The 22,000-nt window shown below is 52.0% G+C and overlaps 1 protein-coding gene across 1 annotated transcript; it reads right to left on the bottom strand.

The window, feature by feature from the left end:
• Positions 1 to 274: 274 nt before the first annotated feature.
• PPP1R3B (protein phosphatase 1 regulatory subunit 3B) lies at positions 275 to 4,626 on the bottom strand. Its single transcript, XM_068403850.1, has 2 exons — positions 4,552 to 4,626; positions 275 to 1,589 (listed from the first exon to the last, which is right to left on the bottom strand). The coding sequence occupies exons 1-2, from the start codon at positions 4,563 to 4,565 to the stop codon at positions 698 to 700; spliced, it is 906 nt and encodes a 301-aa protein (XP_068259951.1). The 5' UTR covers positions 4,566 to 4,626; the 3' UTR covers positions 275 to 697.
• Positions 4,627 to 22,000: the final 17,374 nt, after the last annotated feature.

Here is a 22,000-nt window from a genome sequence, read left to right as displayed (position 1 = left end):
TCAGCTGATAGAACAACTGGTGACTAAGCATATCAGATCCTCTCCCACAGGCACATATGTCTCCTAATATGGCAGGCTGTAAGGCCGCGTTTCCTGTCATCACAGTTGCATTTTCACTTCCAAAACACCCTTTCTGCCTCCGGTAGGAAGGACCTCACAATACAAGGACACATGCAAGGAGAGGACTCCGTTCCCCGCAAGCCAACCACCCTATTACCCGACAGGCATGGGCCAGCTTTGCAAGGAGAACCCTGCAGCTGAAGTACAGCCCACTAAAAATACAATTGAAAAAGCCTTTTAACACACTAGGCAAGCAATACAAACCAGCCACCACTACATAGCTTGGACAGACGATATCAGCACTGTAGTGTTTCCCTGTAGACTAGCAGCTTTATAGGAGAGGAAGGAGTAGCAGCACTGAAGAGACACAGGAGCAACAGCTCCTGGTCCTTTGAGCATCCGGAGAGCCAGTTATCTGTGTTGGGGCAGGGAAGGCAGCCTTTTATGCCAGAGAAGCTTCCCTGACGATAAGCCCGCTGCCAGCAGAGCACTGCACATCTGGTTTTGCTGGGAGGCTTATGCAGAGCTAGACGGAGCCATACTTCTTCCACCTTTCCATACACCTCATGTTCAGACTAGCTCCCAGGCCTGCAGACACACCAGCAACAGTTAAGTCAATGAGGACTTTGTCCTTGGGTCAATAGTAAGGTCCTAGCTTCTCGTAGCCTGAATAGCTGGGCCACTCAGGAAAGAGGCCATAGGAGCACCGAGGGCTACCGAACTGGTCAAAGGCGCTGCTGAAGTCAGGGCCCCGTGGGGGGCGGACGGCTTCCTGGGCAGACTTCAGTTCTGGCCTTATGATCCTGTAATTTGCGCCCCTGTTGCTGTCCCAGTACACCTTCCCATTGCACTCAAAGGAGATGGCAAACTCAACTCTTTCATGGGATTGAATTCCCTCAGGCAAGCTGATGTCAAAGGAAAATGTGTCCCGATCTGACCCTCCGTACGTATCCTTGACATACTGGCATGGGTAATCTACAAAGTTTTTCCAGGTGTCAAACGTCATCCTGATCTTCACAGTCTTTTCAAAAGCAAGGTTCTTTACCTTCACTGTTCCCACAACAGATCGCTCCTTTAGCATACAGTTTTCCAGGCAGACACAGTCTGCCTGGAGGCGGTTTCTGAAGTCCAGGTAGTCCACAGAGGGCTGAACAAAATCCAGGACAAAGCTGTCCCTCTCCACTGTTGTCAGACCCACAATGTTGCCTATCAGCTCCGTGATGTTGAAAGGAATATCTAGTGGATCATCAAACTCCGAGAACACCTTCACCATTGTCAGAGCGAAGCCTCTGTTATCTGCAAACGACACCCTCTTCTTCACTTTGCTGTGTGTGAAGGAGTTTGCTGCCTCTTCTGGGCCATTCAGCGCAGTCTTGCTACTCAGCTGGATGCAGGGCCGCAATGGCTTGCTTGGCTTCGGAGCAATTTTGCAGGCACACTTCTCTCTTCGCAAGGGTGAAGAGCATAGGTATAGCTGCATTGCTACATCCACAGCCATTGCTTGTTTGTGAGGAAAATAGTCTAATACTCTGGAAGATGAGAAGAAGGGTCGGTTGATGTTAGAAAAGCATTTTAATGTGACTTCTGTCAGACAATTGCTATACCACTTCCCCCCCAGCCATCCCAAAGAAACTTGCTTCCATCAACCTCACAGGTCCCTCAAGCTTAATTAAAGGCGGGTACTTGCATGGTGTGATTTACAGACATGGTGAGAAATGTGCAACAGCAGAAGTGGCAGGACCAGAGCCTCTTGTGCCCTTAAACAAGATCTCTTCCTATTGCTACAGGGACATAGTCACCATTTAAAGACGAACGCAGGCACTGTCCTACTAGGCTAGCAATAGCAGGCTCCAGAGCATTTCTGACCCAAAGCAAAGCCCATGTCTCAGTCCTGCTGATGTCCATAAAACCCAGAGATTATCAAATTTCAATGCTAAGTAAAGCAGTATTCCTGCTGCACTTTCCTCCCTCCAGGAGAGATTCTCCCCAGGGCATCGGATGCTTTTGTAGGAGCAGGCACTCAGTTTGTCACAAGCTGCTATATGCAACTGACCTCACCTTTCATAAAACCCCAAATGCCTGGTATTTCGAGAGGCTAAAAAGCACTCCTTGGGTTGCGCTACATACTTTGCTCATCACTGTCTCCCAGAACTGCTCCATCTAAAATTCCTGCACATGGTATTACAAGGATAGCAGCAGTCTGATACAGCAGCAGTGTAGAGACTTAGCCGATGTTGCTCTGCACCTGCAGAGGAGCCGCTTTCTTCCCTCTACTGCACTTTAAAACAGATGTCATCTCAGATGGCCCAGCAGGTTTTACCTCCAGAGCAGAGTTCACACCTCAAGCCTCCACAACACTTGTGCTGAGCCCCTGTGAAACACCCATATAGCCACAGATCTCTGCCAAACACGACTCACCTACCCAAGGTTGATCGAGCCTTTGGAAAAAAGTCTGGTAAGGCACAGGCTGTGTGCCCCTATACCACAGCCTCTCCTCCTCCAGCACCCAGCCTGTTCCTCCAGGAATGCAGCACTGTCCCTCTCTGTGCACCCACTCTAGGGCAGCTCCCACCCAGCACCTTGCCAGATGTAGCCCTGGAGTTGCCTCTGCTGCCATGCAGCTCCCAGAGCATCGTACCTGTCACTCCTGCCCTTACACCGAGGTTAGGCTGGATGCTTTTGGCAGAATCTCTTTGGCCTGGCTCTGGATAAACCGCTGGACAGATTTATCACACACATCCCCCTTAAGTCAACCGTGTTGCAGCTGACTTTAAACACAGAGTATTCCCTTAATAAAAATCCCATTTGGCTGCAGACCGGGCTCCAAAGCTGCTCCCACTGCACAGAGCGGGGCAAGCCAGCAGCAGTAGCAGCGGCCACTGGCCACGTGATACAGCAGAGCTCCAGCTGCCAAAGCCACACACAGCCAGCTCTAGTACTTGATTGCTGCCCCTGTGCCAAGAAAAAGCAAGAGCTACACTCTCCAATTCAGTGTTTTAACTCCCCACCCTGCAACACTAGCAGAGCAGCTCTGATCAGGCTTTCACAGCATCCATTGAGCAAGGGCATCTGTTTATTCAGGGCACATGTGCCTAGGCTTGCTTCCCAACACACCCACCAGCTAACTCCTTCTGCAGCACCTCCTTCAACCTCCTTTCTGCTCAAGGGCAGCTGTACAAGACAGACAGCAGATCCACCTGTCTACTAACACAGTTCTGCTCATCTCTACCTGGTTTTGCCAAGTTTTTATTCACGCACACGTTATATAGGTCATTTCCTCCTTTAAATTAATGCAGCCTCCAATGCTTCTCTCTTACTTGGGCCAGTTTCACCCACATTGCATCTTTTCCCAGGGAAATTTATTCAGCCAAATTCCCATAACCGCTGAGAACTCAGGTTTCTTAGCAAGCCTTGGTTATTCACCACTTTTAGAATGAAGAGGCATGAAATATCCAGCCTGATTTGCATTACTTGGAGCTTTTTTCAAGTTAATAACTATAGTAAGAGCTTTTCATACCTACTACTAGGCTGAGCTGCATGCTTTTACAAACTTTTTCAGCTCATTTATACCCCTGACATCTTTTTGCTCTTGTGAGCCTGCTGATGCCCAACTCCCAGCCACAGAGGAAGGTGTCCCTTTGAGGGCTAGCACTGGCTGTCTTGAACTTCAGATGCTTTGAAGGTGGGAGCAAGGAAGTAGTTTTGAGAGCTCAGGCAGGAAAGGGAGCTCTAGGAAGCAAGTGGTACAAGGGGCTGATTCCTTTCCCCCTCCTCTCAAAAAGAAGAGGACAGACTTAGATTCTGCCTCTGGACATCTTCCTGCAGCTTTACCCTCTCCAGAAGAGGATGTCACCCCTCACTCTTCCCTCCTTTATTTTTTCTAGGAAGGAGAAGCAGGTCAGAGCAAAGGAATTATTTACACCTACATTCACCAAAGCCCTTCAGTTGCCTCCATTCTGCTCCCAGGGCTGTTCTCAAGCAGGGAACCCCCTTGCAGAGGGCTGGATGCACAGCAGCCGCTAAGCCATAAGTTTTCAGCCGTGACACACCGCCGGCTGAAGCGGCGCTCGGGTTTTCTGCCCTCCTCTCCGGCTCAGGAAAGGCCGAGCCGTTCCGAGGGCACAGCCCAGTTCTCAGAGGCGTTTATTTACCGGAGGCCCGGGCGGTGCGTTGGCCCCGGCACAGCCCGGCCCCCCTGCCAGCGAAAGCAGCGCTGCAAACCCGAGCCGAGACCCGCCGCCCAGCCCTGCTGGGGGTCCGGGACACCCTGGGCGAGCCCGGCGGAGGGGCGCCCCGCCGCCACCGCTCCTGGCTCACCCAGGGAGCCAAGCCAGGAGGGTCCCGTCCCCCGCCCCCGGTAGCAACACGGCGGCGGGGAGCGCTGGTACCGCTCCCGCGCACCCGAGAGGGCTGCGACCCCGCACCGGGGGGCACCCGGGGAAGCCAAGCGGCAGCGGCGAGAAGGAGGACGCGAACCCCCCGGTACTGTACCTGGTGCAGTGCATGAGGCTGGCCCCAACACCGCCCCCCAGCTCGCCGCCACCGCCCGGGCACCCCCCGACCCGGCGCCTTAAGACGGGCCGCCCGCGCCGCCCCGCCCCGCCCCGCCCGCCCGGCCAGCCCGCGCCGCAGCCAATGAGCGCGCTCCGGGCGCGGCGGGGGGCCAATAGGGCCGCCGGGCGCCCGGCACGCGAAGGGCCGGGGGCTGCGGCGGGGCGGGGATCGCCGCCGGGGAGCCGCGGGCGGGGGCGATGGCGATGGCCGGCGGCGGATGGCAGCTGGGGACGGGGAGCGCAGTCGTTCTGGCAGCAGCGGCGGGGTCGGGGGCCGGGGGCAGCACTCCCCAGGCCCGGCGGGCCCAGGCGGGGGGCCCCGCGGCGCTCGGGGTGCTCCGTGGGGCGGTGGCAGGGCAGCGGCACGAGGCCGCAGGCAGCGGGGTGAGCGGGGCAGCGGGCCGAGGACCCCCGCGCCGCCCGTGCAGGGCTGCCCGCCGGCGTTGGCCTCGGTAGGGCTCCACTAGCCCTTGGTGTTATCCACCGGCTCTGCCCTGCGGGGCTTCTCGCCATCGCCCACGTATCACCCCACTGCCAGTCCCTACACACGTGGACCTGGCTGCTTCCAGGCTTGGAAAAACCCTTCAAACCTAAGGGACCCTCTCCTTTGTGGAGGTACCTTGCCAAGTCAGCCCTTCGGCCTTTCCTTGAGCAGGGCTAGCTTGTTTTGGCAGAAGGCAGAAGCTCTGTGTCAAGCCTGGGATGCTCCCAGTCCCCCTCTGTCCTGCGGCAACACACGGCTCCTGTGCCACGGTGCCATCCCTACCTGTGCAGAAGGGCAGAGTGGGGCTTTGCGGACGGTGCAAATAAGCAGATAAGGGCTAAACCTACAGGAACGTGTTCTTGAGGCAGGAAAGCCCTTTCGGGGCACTGATCTTCTCAGCTGAGCTGGCCCGGGGTGTTTGGGTGCTCAGGGACAGGTGGGAAGGAGGGTTACTCGCACATCTACATCTTGTGACTGGCTCCAGGCTGCGGGTCTATGCTGGCACTGGGTAGAAACCCCCAGAGGATACTCAAAAATCCTCTTTCCAGACAATATTTATGGTGTGGAGTGGGAAAAAAATTACTTTCTCATAGAGGTGACCTATGGTTGGAAAAAACACCAGCGGGGCCCAGCTGGCACAGAGACTCTCTCCGTGGGAGTCCCTGTCTGGGCACATGTGCAGAGCTGGCAAGGTGTTTCTGACACCCTGAAAACATCTACCAGGCGAGTTGATGCTCTGGCATAGACCCCCGCTGCTTTGTGGGGCCAGCTGGGCCAAGGGGTCTTCCCAGCCGCCCTCCTGCTGCCAGTTCCCATCTCTGCTCACCCAGGGCTGCTTCTGAGTCTGCTTCAGTGCAGAGCCCCATGTCCTCAACAATGCGAAAAGTGTTCATGGAGCTGACTGCCCTGGCAGGGAATCGGCTTTGGGGACAAATGCCGCCTCCATGGGCAAGCGGCGGAGGCTGTAAAGCCTGCTGTGAGGTGGGGATGGTGCATCTACCTTCTCCCCATGGTAATGGTGGGGATAATAGTATTTGCCTCTTTTTGTGCCACATCTGGCCTCTAACTGCACAGCTGTGAGCAATGTTGCTCTCTCTCCCCTCCCTCACAGAGCATAAAAGCAGGACTGAAGCGTCAACATTTGTTTTCAATTAACTTGTGGAAACATACACAGCTATTGTTAAAGCCAGAGACTTCCTGCTGGAAGCTGCCGTTTCATAAACTTATTACTCTGCAAGGCAAAAGGGTTTTGTTGGGGGGAAAAAACCCACATAGATTTTTTTTTTTAATAAACCCTTTTTAGATAAAGGCAGTGATAAGATTTAAAGTTGGGGAGAGAGAGCTGAAAGATGTACCCACTGCAGGAGTCTTGCAGACTTCCAGTAATATTTTATGTGCCGAGGGTATGGTGGGATTTCAGCACATGCTACTTAGTGGCAAGGTTTACAGCAGGGATGAGGGGAGCCATGTTCAGATCTGCCTGGGAGCAATGGACAGAGACCCGATAAGGTGGTCATAGCCCATGGGCTCTCTCCATTGCTGCCTCCCCTTCTCCAGGCAGGGCCACAAGAGCCTGGCTCAGCATCGCTGAACTTGGGACACCAGAAAGATTCATGTGCAAGTGGTGAGTTTAGTGGGATGAACCCAAAAACTGGGAAGCCCCGACGTGACTTACACTTGTCGCTCTGCTCTGCCACAGGTTTCTCCTGCACGTTGCTTGCTGCTCAGCACCATGGAGGTGCCGAGGGAGGTGTTGGTTAGCCTCTGAGCTGTGTGGATTTTGGCCAGCCAGCCCCCCACGCTGGGGAAGGAATGCATGCGAGGTGGCTTAGGGCGCATTTCTGGCCCCCGATACAAGCCCTGTTTGCCATGAGCGGAGCAGGGTGTTTCACAACCGCTGCTTGGTGTTTGCCCCCAAAGCAAAGGTAGGTGGAAGTTGGGGCAGGGCATTGTGGCGGGCTGTGGACACAGACTGTTATCTTTGGGGAGCTGAGATAGTGGCTATATTTAGCTCTGTGCTAGGCCCTTGCACAGTGGTCTGGGTGATTTCCCCACAGCTTTCCACCCTCCCGCCTTGCTGAGGGATGAGGATAAGGACAAGCTTGCTCCCTGGCATGGGCAAGAGCCTCCGGGGGAGTTTCTCCCCGGGGGAGCATTGCGGAATCAGTCCCATTCATGACAGACAGCTCTGGAAGGGTCCCACTCTCCCATCAGGTCTCACCTGGGGTTTATTTCTGGTTCGGCTGGAGGATTTACCCCAGAGCCCCCTGGAACAGGACATGGTGGCTCCCACACCCCTGGGGTGCAGCCCTGCTGTCTTGCTACGGGAGGGGAGGCAGAGCTTCTCCATCCCTCCTGTGGGGCAGCCCTTCTTCCCCCACCACCGTCCCTCAAGAGCCACCTCTACCTGAAGGCCTGAGTAGGTCCTATGGGACCCTTCCTGGTCCTGCACCTCCTCTGGTGCCCTGCTAGAGGAAGGGGTGGATGGAGCATCTTCTCCTCCCTGGCAGGAACCAGCAGGCTGCTGCGACAGCTCAGCCTCCCAGCAGACAGCTGCCAGGCAGCCCCGGTGGGGAAGGGGAGTGAGGCTGGGGGTGTTGTGCAATGTGTCCACACCGCAGCAGGCTACAGGGCCAAGGCTCAAGGGCGAGTGTTGTAAACCAGTGTAGTGCCTGATGTAACAGCGCTGCCCAGGGAGCCACGCTGGGGCTGCCACCACAGAACACCACATCCCACACCTCATGCGCTCTCCCAAATCAGTAGCCCCCTCCCCGCTACCTTCTTCTCCCTACTACCCCAGCTTCCATCCCCCATTGCTGCCCACAGGCACGGGGGGTCCAGCCCCCTGCACCTCCACACCCAACTGCGGCCCCAGCTTGGCCAGGAGCACCCGGCGGCATGGCTGGGGGGAGGTCTCCATCCCTGGCTGCTGGAAGTCCTCGGGGCAGCAGCGAAGGTGCCATGCTCCTTGTGCTCGCTGCAGCCGCCCGCGGAGGCAGACAGTGCCCACCATGGTGGCGCGGCTGATGCTGTTGCAATGTTGGCATGTGCCAGCAATTTCCAAATCAGCAGTGCCGAGAAACTGCTGCAGCTGCTTCCTTCGAGCCAGGCCGTGATGCTTGCTCCAAGCAGAGGAGGGGTTTTGTTAAAGTCCACCTGCCTGTGACAAGGCTGTGAGGGTAACCCTGAAGTAATCTTAATCAGATGTTGCCTCATATCAAAATGCTAAAGGAGAAACTAATTTTGGATTCATTTTTGCCATTGAGGGCATGTGATCAGGGAGGAAAGCCTGACTGAAACAGAAGAAGCTATTTTGGGCAGCACTGGGGCACTGCGGGAGAGTCGGCCAGGCCGGTGAAGAGCCCCAGGAGTGGTGGCAGTCAGCAGCATGATGTGACATCCTCCAGAAAGGATGTATCTGTGGCTGAGCTGGGTCTCCGTCTGGCTGTCAGTCCTCCCTCGACCCTTCTAGATGTACCAGTGGGTTTTAGCCACACTTGACGAGGGAGTGGGAAGCTTGCAGATACCTTTTAAGTTTAGTGAGAATCAACAGTTGGGGGGGAGAGACCCAGTGAGCATCCTCGCTGAGCAGAAGCAGAGTGGGACTTGGCTGTGGTGGCCTGCTGGCCAGTCAGTGTCTGCACCAGCTGGTCAGCCAGCACTGACAGCCCCTTGGCCAGCTATAGTATGTCATGGGGCTCCTCTTGGAGTGGTGGAAAAAGCTGGGATAACGAAAGCAGGAGAGAGGGACAACATGACAGAAATCTGTAGGAAACATGGCTTCTCTCACTCTATGATTCACCATCAACTTGGTCTTAGCTGCAGCAGTGTGGTGTGGCCTGACGTGTTGCTTGGGAGCTCCTTGTGGTCCCAGGCCTCTGTCCAGCTCCTGTAGGGTCATAGCAAACACAGGTCCACCAAAGAAAAGACTTGAGAATTCCTGTTGGGTGATGGGATTCCCCTCTTTTATTTCCATAGGTCTCAAACTCCTGTGGCCATCCCGGGAAATTGGGCAAAGTGTATTCAACGTGCCCCAGTATCAAAGGAAATCCCACTCTCAGTTAAGGCTCTTGACTGCGCTTTGAGGAGCTGTGCTCTGAGGCAGAGGCCCCACTGCTTGAGCTGTGCTCTGAGGCAGAGGCCCTACTGCTTCTCCTGGCTCTGTCCAGAAATGAGGAGTTACTTCAGTACATTGGCTGCAGGCCCGAGGTAGGATATTTACCTTGGCATGGCTTCCTTTGGATCTTGTATGTGCTCATGGTCAAGCACCCCAAGGAACATGTACTCTGCCCTGCTGAAGACCATGGCACCTTCCTTTCCAGCCCAATGTGCATAGAGAAGATAGCGTGGGGCCAGACGCAAAGCCTGGCCTGGTACTGTGTGTTGTAGAAAAAGACTGGTTGTTATAAAACTCTGGTTCTTAATAATAAAAATGCCCAGAAAGAGAGACCATGAAAATCCTTGCAAAAAAAAAGGAGGTTATGGGGGAGGGAATGAATGCAAATAAGTTGCTACAAATGCCTTAAGGAAAGCTGCTACCCACAGAGAAAAAGGGAATGGGCTTCCAGAGGAGGAAAAGCCCAAAGGGCAACACAAGGAGACAAAATGACAGTAGAGCGATCAAATGTCAGGCAGGCAGGAACAACAAAGAGGTAAGTTCTTGGCCAGGCATACAACGTGCTTGTCAAAAATGTTATAGCGGTGCTAAGGTGAGGCACTATATGCAGGGTACCAGGTTAAAACCACCTCTTCCCCAGAGATTGGGACCCAAGAGTGGGCAAGTCCCTCCAAAAAGAGAAGGGTACCTCCTGCTTTCTCAACATCTATGATGTTCTCTTCAGAGAGCTGCTCCAAGACCTTGCCTTTATGCAGTCTACAGATTTCATTCCTGAGGGATGAGGATGAGCCTCAGAAGTCCTGAAAAAATCATAGCAAAAGAAAGGTTGGTTGTCTGCCCCAAGATTGCACAAAGCAGTGCAACAACTGTGTATCCATCCTTACTTTTTTTTCTTGAGACCATCCCTTCCCCTAGTGAACAAGCACTGTGGAGATGTCTGGCTTGACCTCTTGGAAACTTTTCTTTGTTATGCTTCTGCTGGTGCAGAGAAACACCGTGGGTTTCCATCACTTGTGCTGTTTGCTTGAATGCAGGAGTACCTGGGGCTATTTCCATCGATACACTGATGTGATTGCAGAGACAGAAGAATGCTCAGCTCCTCTCAGGTGGGCTGAATCAGTCCAGCTGCACTGCCAGCTTGCGTTGTTTACACCATACAAGTGTCTGACTGGCTGGACTTGGATCTGCCCTGGATGCACAAGTCATAGCGAAGTAATGTGTATTATAACTTTGGTGCCCTACGAAGACTGTAAACCTTATTTGGTGGGGCAGATGTCTTGGGAACTTGCATGTATCCAGGCCTGGGGGCTCAGAGGGCTTATCTTTGTGTCAGAGACTGTGCTTTGCTGAAAGTCACTTGTATACTGATGAAGGCTGAGAGAAAAGGCCAGACTGAGGAGCGCGTGTAGTTCTTGATGATAAATACAATCCTAAGCTTCTTTAGGGGGTTCATGCCCTTCAGCTGAGCCTGTCAGTATCCAGGCTCTCTCTGCTGCAGCAGAGAATGGTCTGTCCCTCCATGAAAGATTTTGTCTCATCCTAAGATTAGTGTCAATGAAAGATGGGATCCGTTGCTTTCTGGACTTGCCCATCTACTTGCATTCACTATAAAGGGAATATGAAAATCAGCAGGAACAAGATGCCTGACTTTTAAATGGTATCTCAAGCAAGTACCAAAGGCAATGTCAACGGTAAAGGCAAGAACTGAGTGGAGGGTGCTGGGGAAGGAAGTCAGCTGGAGCTCCTCCCATCATCAGCCTTTGCATTCTTTGAAAATGTTTTTCAAGTGTAACCTGACCTTTTTATTTGGAAAATTTAATTCAATCCCAGGGAAAAAAAAGCTTGTGATATTCAAAGATTTACCCAATTAACCAGAAGCTTGAAGTTTCCTTGCAGAAACTGACTGCTAGCAAAACTTACCCCTCTCTGGGGTTCTTATACTGCTGAAGTTGCATATGAAATGCAGCTAAGTAGGTCACTTGAGATCCCAGGTTTGGTGCATTGAAATACCTCCATTGTCTGCAGGAGTTTGGCATTGGCTCCTCTTCTGAGTGTTTAGGATCCTGCAGAGACAGCCCTCTCCCTGCCTGATCTCACAAGATCTAGCTAATCTCATCTGCACCTAGCAGGAATCGGTTACACACAGCATCTTTGCACCAGAGCAAGGACTTCTGAACTTGGATTGGATGAGGCAGAATTTAGGAAATGTGCCTGCAGATGAGAGACACGCCCAGGGCAGGAATAACTCTGGCGGGACCTGGAAAGCAGGCTAGTTATTCATAGGAGGCTGCCGCTGGCTCTGGTTGGGGAGGAGGAAGTCAGGCCATGGGCTGGTACGGTAAGCAGCGTTCCAGTGCTGACAGCTGGGAATAGCGCATGTCCCAAGCCCACGGAGCCTGCGAGCATTTTTGGCTGTCTCCTTCATCCCTCCTCCTCTAGTATTTACTCATCTCCTGTTACTGATCTGACCAGCTTCCCTCTGCTGCATGGGATGGCACGTGGAAGAGGAGGGTGATGCCAGCCTTCAGCAGCAGCCGCTGGGATCCCGCAGTGGCTGAAAACCAGCGTAAAGAAAATGCAACCCCCTCACAAAAGTAAAACAAACTGCTTTGTGTCCATCAAGTTTCCCTGGATGCCACTGATTCCTGAGCAGAAGTTAAAGTGCTGGAAGGCAAGTCAAGGTGGTGCAGACACAGAAGGTGGTGAAGGAGAAGGTCTTTGGCTTTATAAGATGGGAGACCAGCTTGTAGTGATCTGAACCAGGTGGCACACCAGCAAAGCTAGAAAAAAAGCATCAATAGCCAGGGGCTGTAGGAAAATCAGTAAGTTGAAATAAATCTGATGGTTCTGAAAGTCATCACAAGTAGGCTGGGAATTGAATTTGCTGACTTATCTGCTCCTGATAAAGGAGAGACAAACCTAGAAGAGGTGCAATAGTACACAGCAGCTGAACATCCCCCAGTAACTGCTGTATTTCGGATGACTGGTTTTTGAGAAAGGAAGTGAATGCAATATTGCTTTTTCATGCCTTGTGCAAGAGGAGAGCAATGTGGGCACCACTGTGACTCATGTATACGTAGGCACACACATATTACATGGACACACTCTTGCACAAAGATGTACATGGAAAGATGTAAGAGTTCAGTGTTATGCCCTATGCTCAAATAAGTTCAAAGAGCAGAACATCATCTACTGTTGAGCTTTTCAGTTGCAGAGAAAAAAGGAACCTGGTCACACAGATTTTGAGCTGTCTTAGGTTTTGATCTTTTTTCACCTCTCGAAGTGCAATGATAAATCAGGTGTTTTTTTCTGAAAGCCAAATGCCACTTGGTCTCTGCTGATAGGCCATCTTCCCTAATCTTTCAAAAATAATTTGACCCCCACTGCATTAGTCCAATTTGGTGCAGTACCGTTCCATCAAAACTCATAGTGCAATGCTAAAAAACTGCAGGCAGTACCAAACTCTCTGCACTAATTATTTCCATTCGTGTAAGGGTCATTTCAGAACACAAAGTCTCCTGTGATGTTCAGGCTCCCAGTGTGGCAACAGCCTGGAAAAGACCAAACGCTGTGTTTTCTGAAGCTGGTTTCTGTAACCTTATCATCTGAGACTCACAGAGCACTTCGGATCTCATCGTCAGCATGTCCCAGAGACAGGAAGGTGCTGTCACGTCCCAGAGAAGGGCTGTATATCTAGGCTGGCTGCCCCACAGAGGGCTGGCCCACCTCAAACCCTGCCAGCTTTCTCAGCTGTCTTTGATTGCGTGGTCTTGAAATTCCATGCAATTTATTCCAACTTATTCCCACTGGCAATATATTCCAGTATTCCTACTTCCCCTCCCTCAAGGCTGGTTGGATCCTCCATGGGTGTCCTTACAAGGCCTAATGCAGCTGAGGTCATTGCTGCCATGAGCTGAGTTTGAGCTGTTTGACAGTTTTGGGACAACCCTTGTAGCCCTTGGTCCCACAGCCACTAGAGTTGTGGTTGTGGTGGGGTTTGCTCAGGTAAGGGATTTGCTTGTGTCCTCCAAAAGGTAGGCAGAGTTAGCTCAATCAAATAAAATAATTGAGTACTATTTGATTAACAGCTTAACCCAAGCTGTTTGTGGCCTCCCTGACAGCCAGGGCCTTTGGCTTTGCACCACTTGCAGCCAGCCGATGGCTTTGCACCATTCTCGTGCAAGGAACTATGTGTCGCACGTGCAGGACGGAGCTACCCTGGCACCCAAACTGCCTCCAAGCTTTTTAAAGCCTCCGCTTAAACGTGAGCTAAGGCAGCTATAAATAGCAATCAGTGGCCCCTGGTTAACCCAGGGGCTTTGATCATAGAGCTGGCTCCGCTGTCAGTGCTTGGCTGCTCTCAGCCTCGGCTCTCACATCAGCCGGGGGCGAAGTTCATCAGTACTCTTGAATCATTGCTGCCTTGTGGTCTGCATAATGGGGTGGTGGGCATATGTTTCATTAGACACCCTTAAATATGAAAATACATATTTATCTATTATATGGCAATAAATATGCTTGTACCTAAGTACAATATACAATTTGTAATAGAAAATATAAAGCATAAATTGCAAATTAAATCTGAAGTGCAAAGCAAACTATAGAGATTTCTGAAGTTAACTAATATATTTAAAATAAATCTCTCGATAAAAGATTGGAGGAAGTTGCCTTGGGGCAGGGAGGATGCTTGACACCAACATTACAAAGCAGGCAATGTCCCCGTCTGGTGCAGACGCTGCAGTGGACAGTCTGTCATGGGCCTGACCATTGCCTATCACCGTGCTGTTGGCCCTCAGCATTTCTTATCTGCATGAGCATGCATCCTATTTATTGAGTGGACTTCCTTTGTTTTGCAGCCCACTCTCCCTTACAGGTGTGTTATCGCCTTATGGTCGGATGGCGCAGTTGTGATATGTCAAAGGCATTACGCTGCACTCCAGCTTTAATTGCCTTTTCTGGGTCATTCCAAAGTTTGAGGCTCTTAAATCATCATCAGGGCTGTGTTCCCCACTGCCAGGCACTGCCGAGGCTGTACGTGGAGCATTGTGCCCAGTCTGGGCCCCTGGTGCAAGAGAAATGGTGACAAGCTGCAGCCCCGTGGCAGCCACCAGGATGGTGGGAGTTTGGAGCACATGGTGCATAAGAAGAGACCGAGAGAGCTGGGCTTCTTCAGCCCAGAGGAGAGACCGCCAATGGGGCCACAGATGCATCTTCCACTGCCTGAGAGTTAGCCTGAGAGAATGCAGAGCCAAACCTTCTTAGAGGTGCCCAGTGAAAGGACAAGAGCCAAAAGGCCCTTCTGCAACACAGGGACCTCTGATAAGATAGGTGGAAACCACTCTGCTCCAGAAGAATGGGGCAGCAGTACATGGCCCAGGGAGGTGGTGGCACCTCTGTCCTTGGGGACCATCAAGCCTTGCCTGGATGTGGCCCCAAACATCCTGACCTGATGGTGAGGATGGCCCTCACACGAGGAGTGGGGAGGGGACAGATACCTCCAGAGCTCCCTTCCACATAAAGCTGTCCATGATTGTATGATTATATTATATTTTCTCATTTGAGACTGTTGCCCCTGAAAGTATTGGTGGCTACTGGTCCCCCTGATGTGGTCTGTGGGAATTCACAGACCCATCCCAGGGGACTGAGGCTCTCATGGGAACAGGTGAAAAACCACAGTGCTTAAAATTAAGAATATGTGATACAATGAGCAAATACAGAATGATGAGAGGCAGATAAGACATGGAGAACTTGAATTCCGCACCTTGAATACTGTGTCCAGTTCTGGGCCCCGCACTTCAAGAAAGATGTTGAGGTGTTGGAGCGAGTCCAGAGGAGGGCGACCAAGCTGGTGAAGGGTCTGGAGGGTATGACCTATGAGGAATGGCTGAGGGAGCTGGAGTTGTTTAGCCTGGAGAAGAGGAGGCTCAGAGGTGACCTTATTGCAGTCTACAACTACCTGAAGGGAGGATGTAGTGAAGTGGGAGTCGGCCTCTTCTCCCAGGCAACTAGTGATAGGACAAGAGGACACAGCCTCAGGCTTCTCCAGGGAGGTTCAAGTTGGACATTAGGAAGAATTTCTTTTCAGAAAGGGTTATTAGACATTGGAATGGGCTGCCCAGGGAGGTGGTGGAGTCACCATGTCTGGATGTGTTCAAGAAAAGACTGGACCTGGCACTTAGTGCCACGGTCTAGTTGACATGGTGGTGTCAGGGCAATGGTTGGACTCGATGATCCCAGAGGTCTCTTCCAACCTGGTTGATTCTGTGATTCTGTGATTCTGTGATTCTGTGAACTCATATATCAGTGTGGTATGAAATCCAGCATTATGTGGCTAAGAGAGGAGAAAGAAAGAAAGAAAACTAGGATGACTCTCAAAATGGTTTAGGAAAGGTCTCAAAGCTTTCGCAGGTAGGAAGTAGTAGATGAGCATGAGCTCACTATGCTGTCTCGGAGCAAAGCCCTTCCTTTAATTAATTTATTACTAACATAAAATTGTCCTAATCTGTAGGAAGCAATCAAATATGCGAAAGCCAAGTTATCCTAATCTAAGGTAAACACACGCATCTCTTACTAATGCAGAGGTATCTTATTCTGCATAAAGCAAATAAGGCTGTCTGTGGGATGTGCGCAGGTGATCTGGCTCACAGACCTTTGCCCACAGTGCGATGTGGTTCTTGCACCCCTGCAGATTCCTGCCTGCCTTAGCTCCCGCTGTGGACCAGACGGGCTCGTGCTGGGTATCGCTGCTACCCACAACATGCTCAGATGCCGCCTGTGCTGTTGTCTTAAGTAAGTTTAGCTGGTTTGTTTCACCACTCACTCTGATCTAAGACTTTCTACATGAATGAAGATTATATCAGAGGTCCTGTCATCCCATCAGCTGCTGGCATCAGACCACTCTTATTTTTTTCCATTTGTAAAGGAGGTGTACGTAAAATGTGCAACTCCCTGTCACAAGACCTTGTGGATGCTAAAAACAGATATGAGTTCAAAAAGGGACCAGACATGTTCACAGAAGAAAAAAAAGCCACTGTTGCACACAAAGACGCTCCTGCCTTTTCAGGAAATCCTTGATCTGCAAATCGAGCTGGCTGGAAAAGTTATCCGGAGAGGAACCACTACAGGCTTGTCCAGCTCTTCTCTTCTGCAGGCATCTGCCACCCTTACCAGACAGGGTGCAGGGGAAAATGGACCTCATTTGAGCCTAAGGACTCACAAAAAAGCTTGCTCAGTGTCACAGGTATATTGGAATTTCTCCCTAGAAATCTTCACAGAAGTCAAAATCCTACAGGCAGTGGGACAGCTGCGGAGCAAAGAGCAAGGCTGCCCAACTCCCCCTCCCTACCCAAGGGCTCCCATGTAGCTCCTGGGGTTTGCAAATAGCTTGAAATCACCTGTGAGGACAGGTAGTGATGGCCATCCTGAGATGATGCTTCCTGACCCACATGCTTCAGCTGGAGAACCCGGGAAGCACTGGTAACTCCGACCACCCTGTACTGGAAGAGTTGGGACCTTCAGTGAGGGTGTAAAACTCACTGGTGTAAAACTCAAAGGTGCCTGCCCTGTGGCAGGTGAAATGAGTCTCTGCTTGATAATCAACAGGACCATGAGAAGTAGCAGCCTGACAATCTGCGATTTCTGTGATCCTCTGAGCAAAAAAACAGTTTACCATCCAAAAGCTGCCCTTTACGTGCAACACTGTTGCACCTTCTGTGCAGCTGGCTCAGCACATGGGCAGAGAGGAACCCAGATGTGGCCTAGTGGCATTTGAGCTCAAGGGCTCACGTGTTTAGAAAAAGTCTGATAAGAGCCAGAAATTCAAGTGGTCCTGAAATAGTGGTAAGGGCAGCTGGGGAATGCCTCATATGGACACATGGGCTGCGGCAGAGGGGCTTGGTATGCAAGGAGGTGACACCTGCCCCACACACTCAGTGTCACATTTCACTCCCGAGGAGACTCACATGGGACAAGTGACACGTACTGCGTCTCAAAGGCACTGCAGAGACCATCCTTTGCCTGGCCTACATGGAGCTGCAAGAGGAGAGGGGTCATTCTCCTGGGCAGTCCCCAGAGCTTGAACTGGCCTCCATGGAACCCCTGGGTGATGAGGAGTGGCCCTGCTTGCTGAGCCATGTATGCCAGACTGTTTTGCCCAGTCCAGCTGCTTGCCAGCTGTGTTTCTTATTGCTTCCTAGAGTGTCAGGCAGCCCTTCAAATTGTGTGGCACATAGCCCATGCTTCAAATGCAAAAGCATTGCTGTCAGAATGTCATCCAAGAGGTCACCAAGCTTGGCCACCAAGGCAGGACTCCAGAAGATGCACAGCCGTCCCTGGCTTCCCTCCGGGATGTCCCAGGACCCGTGGCGGGGCACAGCTCTCCCTGCTGCCCTTCCAAGTTCCCCAGCCTCAGCCTTTGCCTCCCTGGATGAGGTTTTGGAGGCACAGCCAGCCATAGCATTCTCATCATGAGTTGCTACTGTGCTGGCCTGGTTTAGCAAACACCACAGGGAAAGGGGAAAAGATGGTTTTCATAAGTTTCCGTGTCTCATAGGACTCTGCGGTGGTGCTTATCATCATCCTGTCCACAGGCAATCTCCTGGAGTCTGGGCAGAAGCGTTGACCCAAAGCCAGTGCAGACATTGGAGTCAGAGCAAGGTGTAAATTCAAGGGCAGATCAAAGTCATGTTTCAGCTTCAAAAACTGGAGCAGTGACTGGAGGCTCCCTCGTGGTTTGCCTTTCCTATGCCAGATGAGTTTTGCTCTTACCAGAGGTTGTGACCCACATTCTGTTTCAGTGACCATGTCCAACAGTGGCCGAACGTCATCCAAAAGAGGTTCCTGAGCTTTCCTGAGCTCTTTTACTGGGTCATCTGAGATATCTTGATCTATGGGCCCTAGCATGAGGTAAAGCATGCTCCTTTCTGGGGTAAGCTAGAGACTGCAAGAGACAGGCATGGGCTGGCATCTGGGAGAAGCATGCTAGATAAGCCCAGTGCCAAATAAAGTGGCCAGCTACTGTGTGGCCATGTGACTACTGGAGACTATTTTTTTAACCTGTAAGTAAACCGTGTCCTAACCTTGCTCTCCCTTTCATCTTGTGAAAAAGGATATTCAAGCTCTCTCCATTTTTTTTCAGTTGTTTAACACCTTTCAGTCTCAGCCTGGAGTCAGTTTGGAGGAAAAAGCGAGCAGGTGCTCACATTGAGCCATTGTAGCCAACAAAGACATGTGCTCCACGGATATTGTTGCGAAGTCCCCTGTGCTAGCGGCATGTGCTCTTTGGGGTGCACAGGGCTAACATCTGATCCGTTCAATCTTAACTCCAGGCTTCAAACAAACATGGTGAGCAAATGCCTTCCAGAAGATGCCTCCAGCGAGCAGCATTGTGGCCTCGCTGTCATCCCTCTGGGGACTTCAGGGTTTCCCTTTCCCTGGCTGTCTGGACTCCCTGGGAGGTCGCTGCTGATCCGCCCCAGGCACAGGCAGCTGTGTCTTAAGCAAGTGCCTCTGTGCAGCCCTTTCCTCGAGGTGCCTGTCGGCACAGAGTTTAGTCTAACCCAGACTTCCCCTCTAGGCAGGCCTGGAGGACGGCAGCGGAAACCTGTATTTCCCTTCTTGCAAATGCAAGAGGAACATGGGAGCCACAGCTCTGCAGAGGTGGTTGAAAGGCTGGCAAAGAGTCCGTTGAATTAAAGTGCCTGTTTCATATCCAGTGGAGATGCAATGTAAACATGCTGAAAATCCTCTGGCAGCAATCCTCTCCCCCAACTCACACTGAGTTATTGGTAAACCAGGTGCAGTTGCCCAACCTTCTCCTTCTTTCTCCTCCTGGCCCGCTACGTTTCCATTCTCTCTACCTCTCTCTACCGTGTAGTGGCATTCAAGAGTAAAGTGAAACAAGGGCTGAACGTGGCAGTAGAAAGCTTTGCTATCTCCACAGAAGTGCAGGAAACTCAGTGTGGCCAGGGAGTAGGCTCCAAAAGCCAGAAACGGAGCATCAAGGAATCTCAGACTAAATCACCATAACTCTGCCCAATGCTGAGCTGATGGGAATAGTCCTTCTGCTTCGCCGGATGGCAGGAGGGCAGCTGTGAGGTCTGTGGTGGCTGCCGATCACATGGAGGTGGTATGCTGTGAGCGCTGCCAGCTTCAGGGCTGAAGTCCCGGATTTATTCTGAGAAGAGCTGCTGCGCGGGGTGGTGAGCTCTGTACACGTTCCTGTGCAGCCCTGGAGCACAAAGTCAACACAGCCCCCTGCCAGGCCTTGAGCTGCAGCTGGAGAGAGGAGCCACCAGGCTCCTGTGTCCCTCCAGGTGGCTGTGGGTTCAGACTCCTCTCTGTGAAGAAGCCTTCCCCCAGCATCCTGCTGGGATGCAGCCAGGCTCGGCAGGTGCTCGGTCGCCTCTCAGGTACCCTCAGGACAAAGCGCTTGTGTCCTGCCAGGCTGGCACAGCTCAGCAGTGACTACATAACACCAGCCACACCCAGAGGGGCTAAAGCCCAGGTGTCTGCACTGAAACTGAGTGTCTGACTTTGCCCCTTCCTCCGGAGGAAGGCAGGGCGCTTGAGGAAACATCTGGCAGCTGGTTTTGTGGTAGTCCTGCAAGGCCAAAAGCTGCCAAAGTCTCACTCCTGCTGTTTTACCTTTTGCTGCCAGGCTGGGGCTGGTTAAATAAACCACAGTTATTTACCATGCGCCCCGGTCCTCCTGCTGTGCTGTGCGGTGCTGTGCTGTGCTGTGCTGTGCTCTGCCCTGGAGGCTGCCTGGGCTTGGGGCTCTCACCGAAGTTGGGAGGCGCTGGCAGGCTCAGACAGACTGTGCTCCTGAGTGTGTAACCCTAGGGTTGTCTCTGAAAAGCCAAACAGCCTGGCAGGTTATATGCATGTGCGGCTAATGGGGGAGGAAGTTTCACAGCCCTTGAGCTTGTCCCAGTTACCTTTCGTCTCCTATAGCTTTATCATCTCCCCAAAGGGCCTGGGACAGCCTTAATTGGAGATGTGGGCTGTGATGGTGAATGCTAGTGTAAATATGTGCATTTTCTTCATGAACAAGGCAATCTGCATCCTGGCATACATTAGATATGTGGATGGCTCACACATGTTGAAGATTTTGGGCTGCCCTGTCTTTACCCTGGTATCTCCATACCACACAGCCTGCTCAGGACAGCTTCTCCTCCCAACCATGTGGGATGCAATGCCAATCACACCCAGCATCTCCTGCATGACAGCATCCCATGTGCCCTCCCCATCTGCCTCCCAGCCAGCTCAGGCAGTGCTGTCTGCTTGTGTCATTGTCATCTGCCCCTTGGTACTTCCCCAAAAAGCCACAGGGCCGCGGGGGACATGATTGGCTGGATCAGCGCAGCTCCACTTCTAGGAAACAAGAGCCCAATAGTCATGGTCTCAAGGCTCACACGTCTTTTTTTCCCAGAAAAAAAGTAGCCGGGTCATGCATTTGTGGTAGATGCTGCAACCTGTGGCTGCCCAGAGCTCTAGTTTGCATTAGACATGCTGCTACAGCCAGCCCCAGGGCTTTCCGAAGGGACTGGCAGCATCCACTCACTGCATGAAAGAGGTGTGCTGGAGGTCACAAGCCTACCATTCCCTGCAAAGAGCTTCCTTCACGATGGCAAGAGCATAACCCGAGGGCACTCAGGGCAGGAGAAAAGCAAATGGTCTCGTGGCGAGCAGAGCCAGCAGCCCACATTGCCTTGTTGCTCCATGTCTTTGGCTGATGGCAGTGCAGAGATGAAGGGAGGTCCTGCCAGGAGGTCTCTCGCCTCTACTGGGCTTGATTTTCCTGGAACCGGGATGTATTGGAGACCTTTATGCTTGGGTCTAATGTGCGGCTTGCTGTTGACCTGTGGGTTTAAAAGGTTTTGAGAAAGTGACCCACAGACTGACTGGCCAGTATCAAACAACCCCTGCTTGTAGGAAATGGGGTTAAACCAGAGTGAGCTGGGAGGAATGAAAGAGTTTGCCAACCTAAAAGAAGAAAATGAGTGAAGCGCTTTATGTCCCAGGACTCAGTGGCACAGTCCCTCCAAGGGACACCAAAATCCTCAGCGCCAACACTCCCACATTGCTCTGAAGGGAAAATGCAGAGACTGCCTGCTTCCCGAGAGGCAGCTGCGCTCTGGAGGGTGGACATCAGCACTTCCCCGTGCATTTGGGCACGTCCTGGGAGACTGCCAGTCTCTGAGAAAGGCCTTGCACACCTTAAAAATCGGGACCTCGGTAGCTCCTTGGCGTCCCACTTGAACAGACAGGCTAAATTACAGGAGATTTAAAAATCTTCCCTCAGGTTTTCCAGGGAGAGCTGGTGTGGCATCTTACCAACAGCCACCTGAGACAAGATGAAGTTACAGTGAGCAGTAGTGAACGTGTAGGCGAATGTTTTGCATTTATTCATTTGAAGTTGATTAAGATTCTGGCAGTAAAATGAAAGAAAGACTACATCTTGAAAATGAAAACCCTGCCCTGAGATGGGAGACCAGCCACCAGAGCAGTCTTGGCAAGCCCATTGGAATACTTCTTATATGAAAACTGAGGCAGTGTCAAAGCCATGGCTACAGGGCTCTCTCCTCAGCTTCTTTCCCAGTCTCATTCCAGTGAGTTTGCCATGGCAGCACCATCCTAGATGCTGAGCTCCGGAGATGACGTGCTAACTGCAGGGCCCGCTGGAGGTTTAGGACTGTTTTAAATAATGTGGGCTGCTTGATTAGCTGAACCAGCCTCTCTCTGCCAACACATTTGCTATGTATGGCAAACACACTCCATTTTTGG

Source organism: Nyctibius grandis, chromosome 6 (assembly GCF_013368605.1).
Source record: "Nyctibius grandis isolate bNycGra1 chromosome 6, bNycGra1.pri, whole genome shotgun sequence".
NCBI classification, from domain to species: Eukaryota; Metazoa; Chordata; class Aves; order Nyctibiiformes; family Nyctibiidae; genus Nyctibius; species Nyctibius grandis.
The sequence above is the reverse complement of the archived record's forward strand: the minus strand, read 5'-3'. Positions and strand labels throughout refer to the sequence as shown.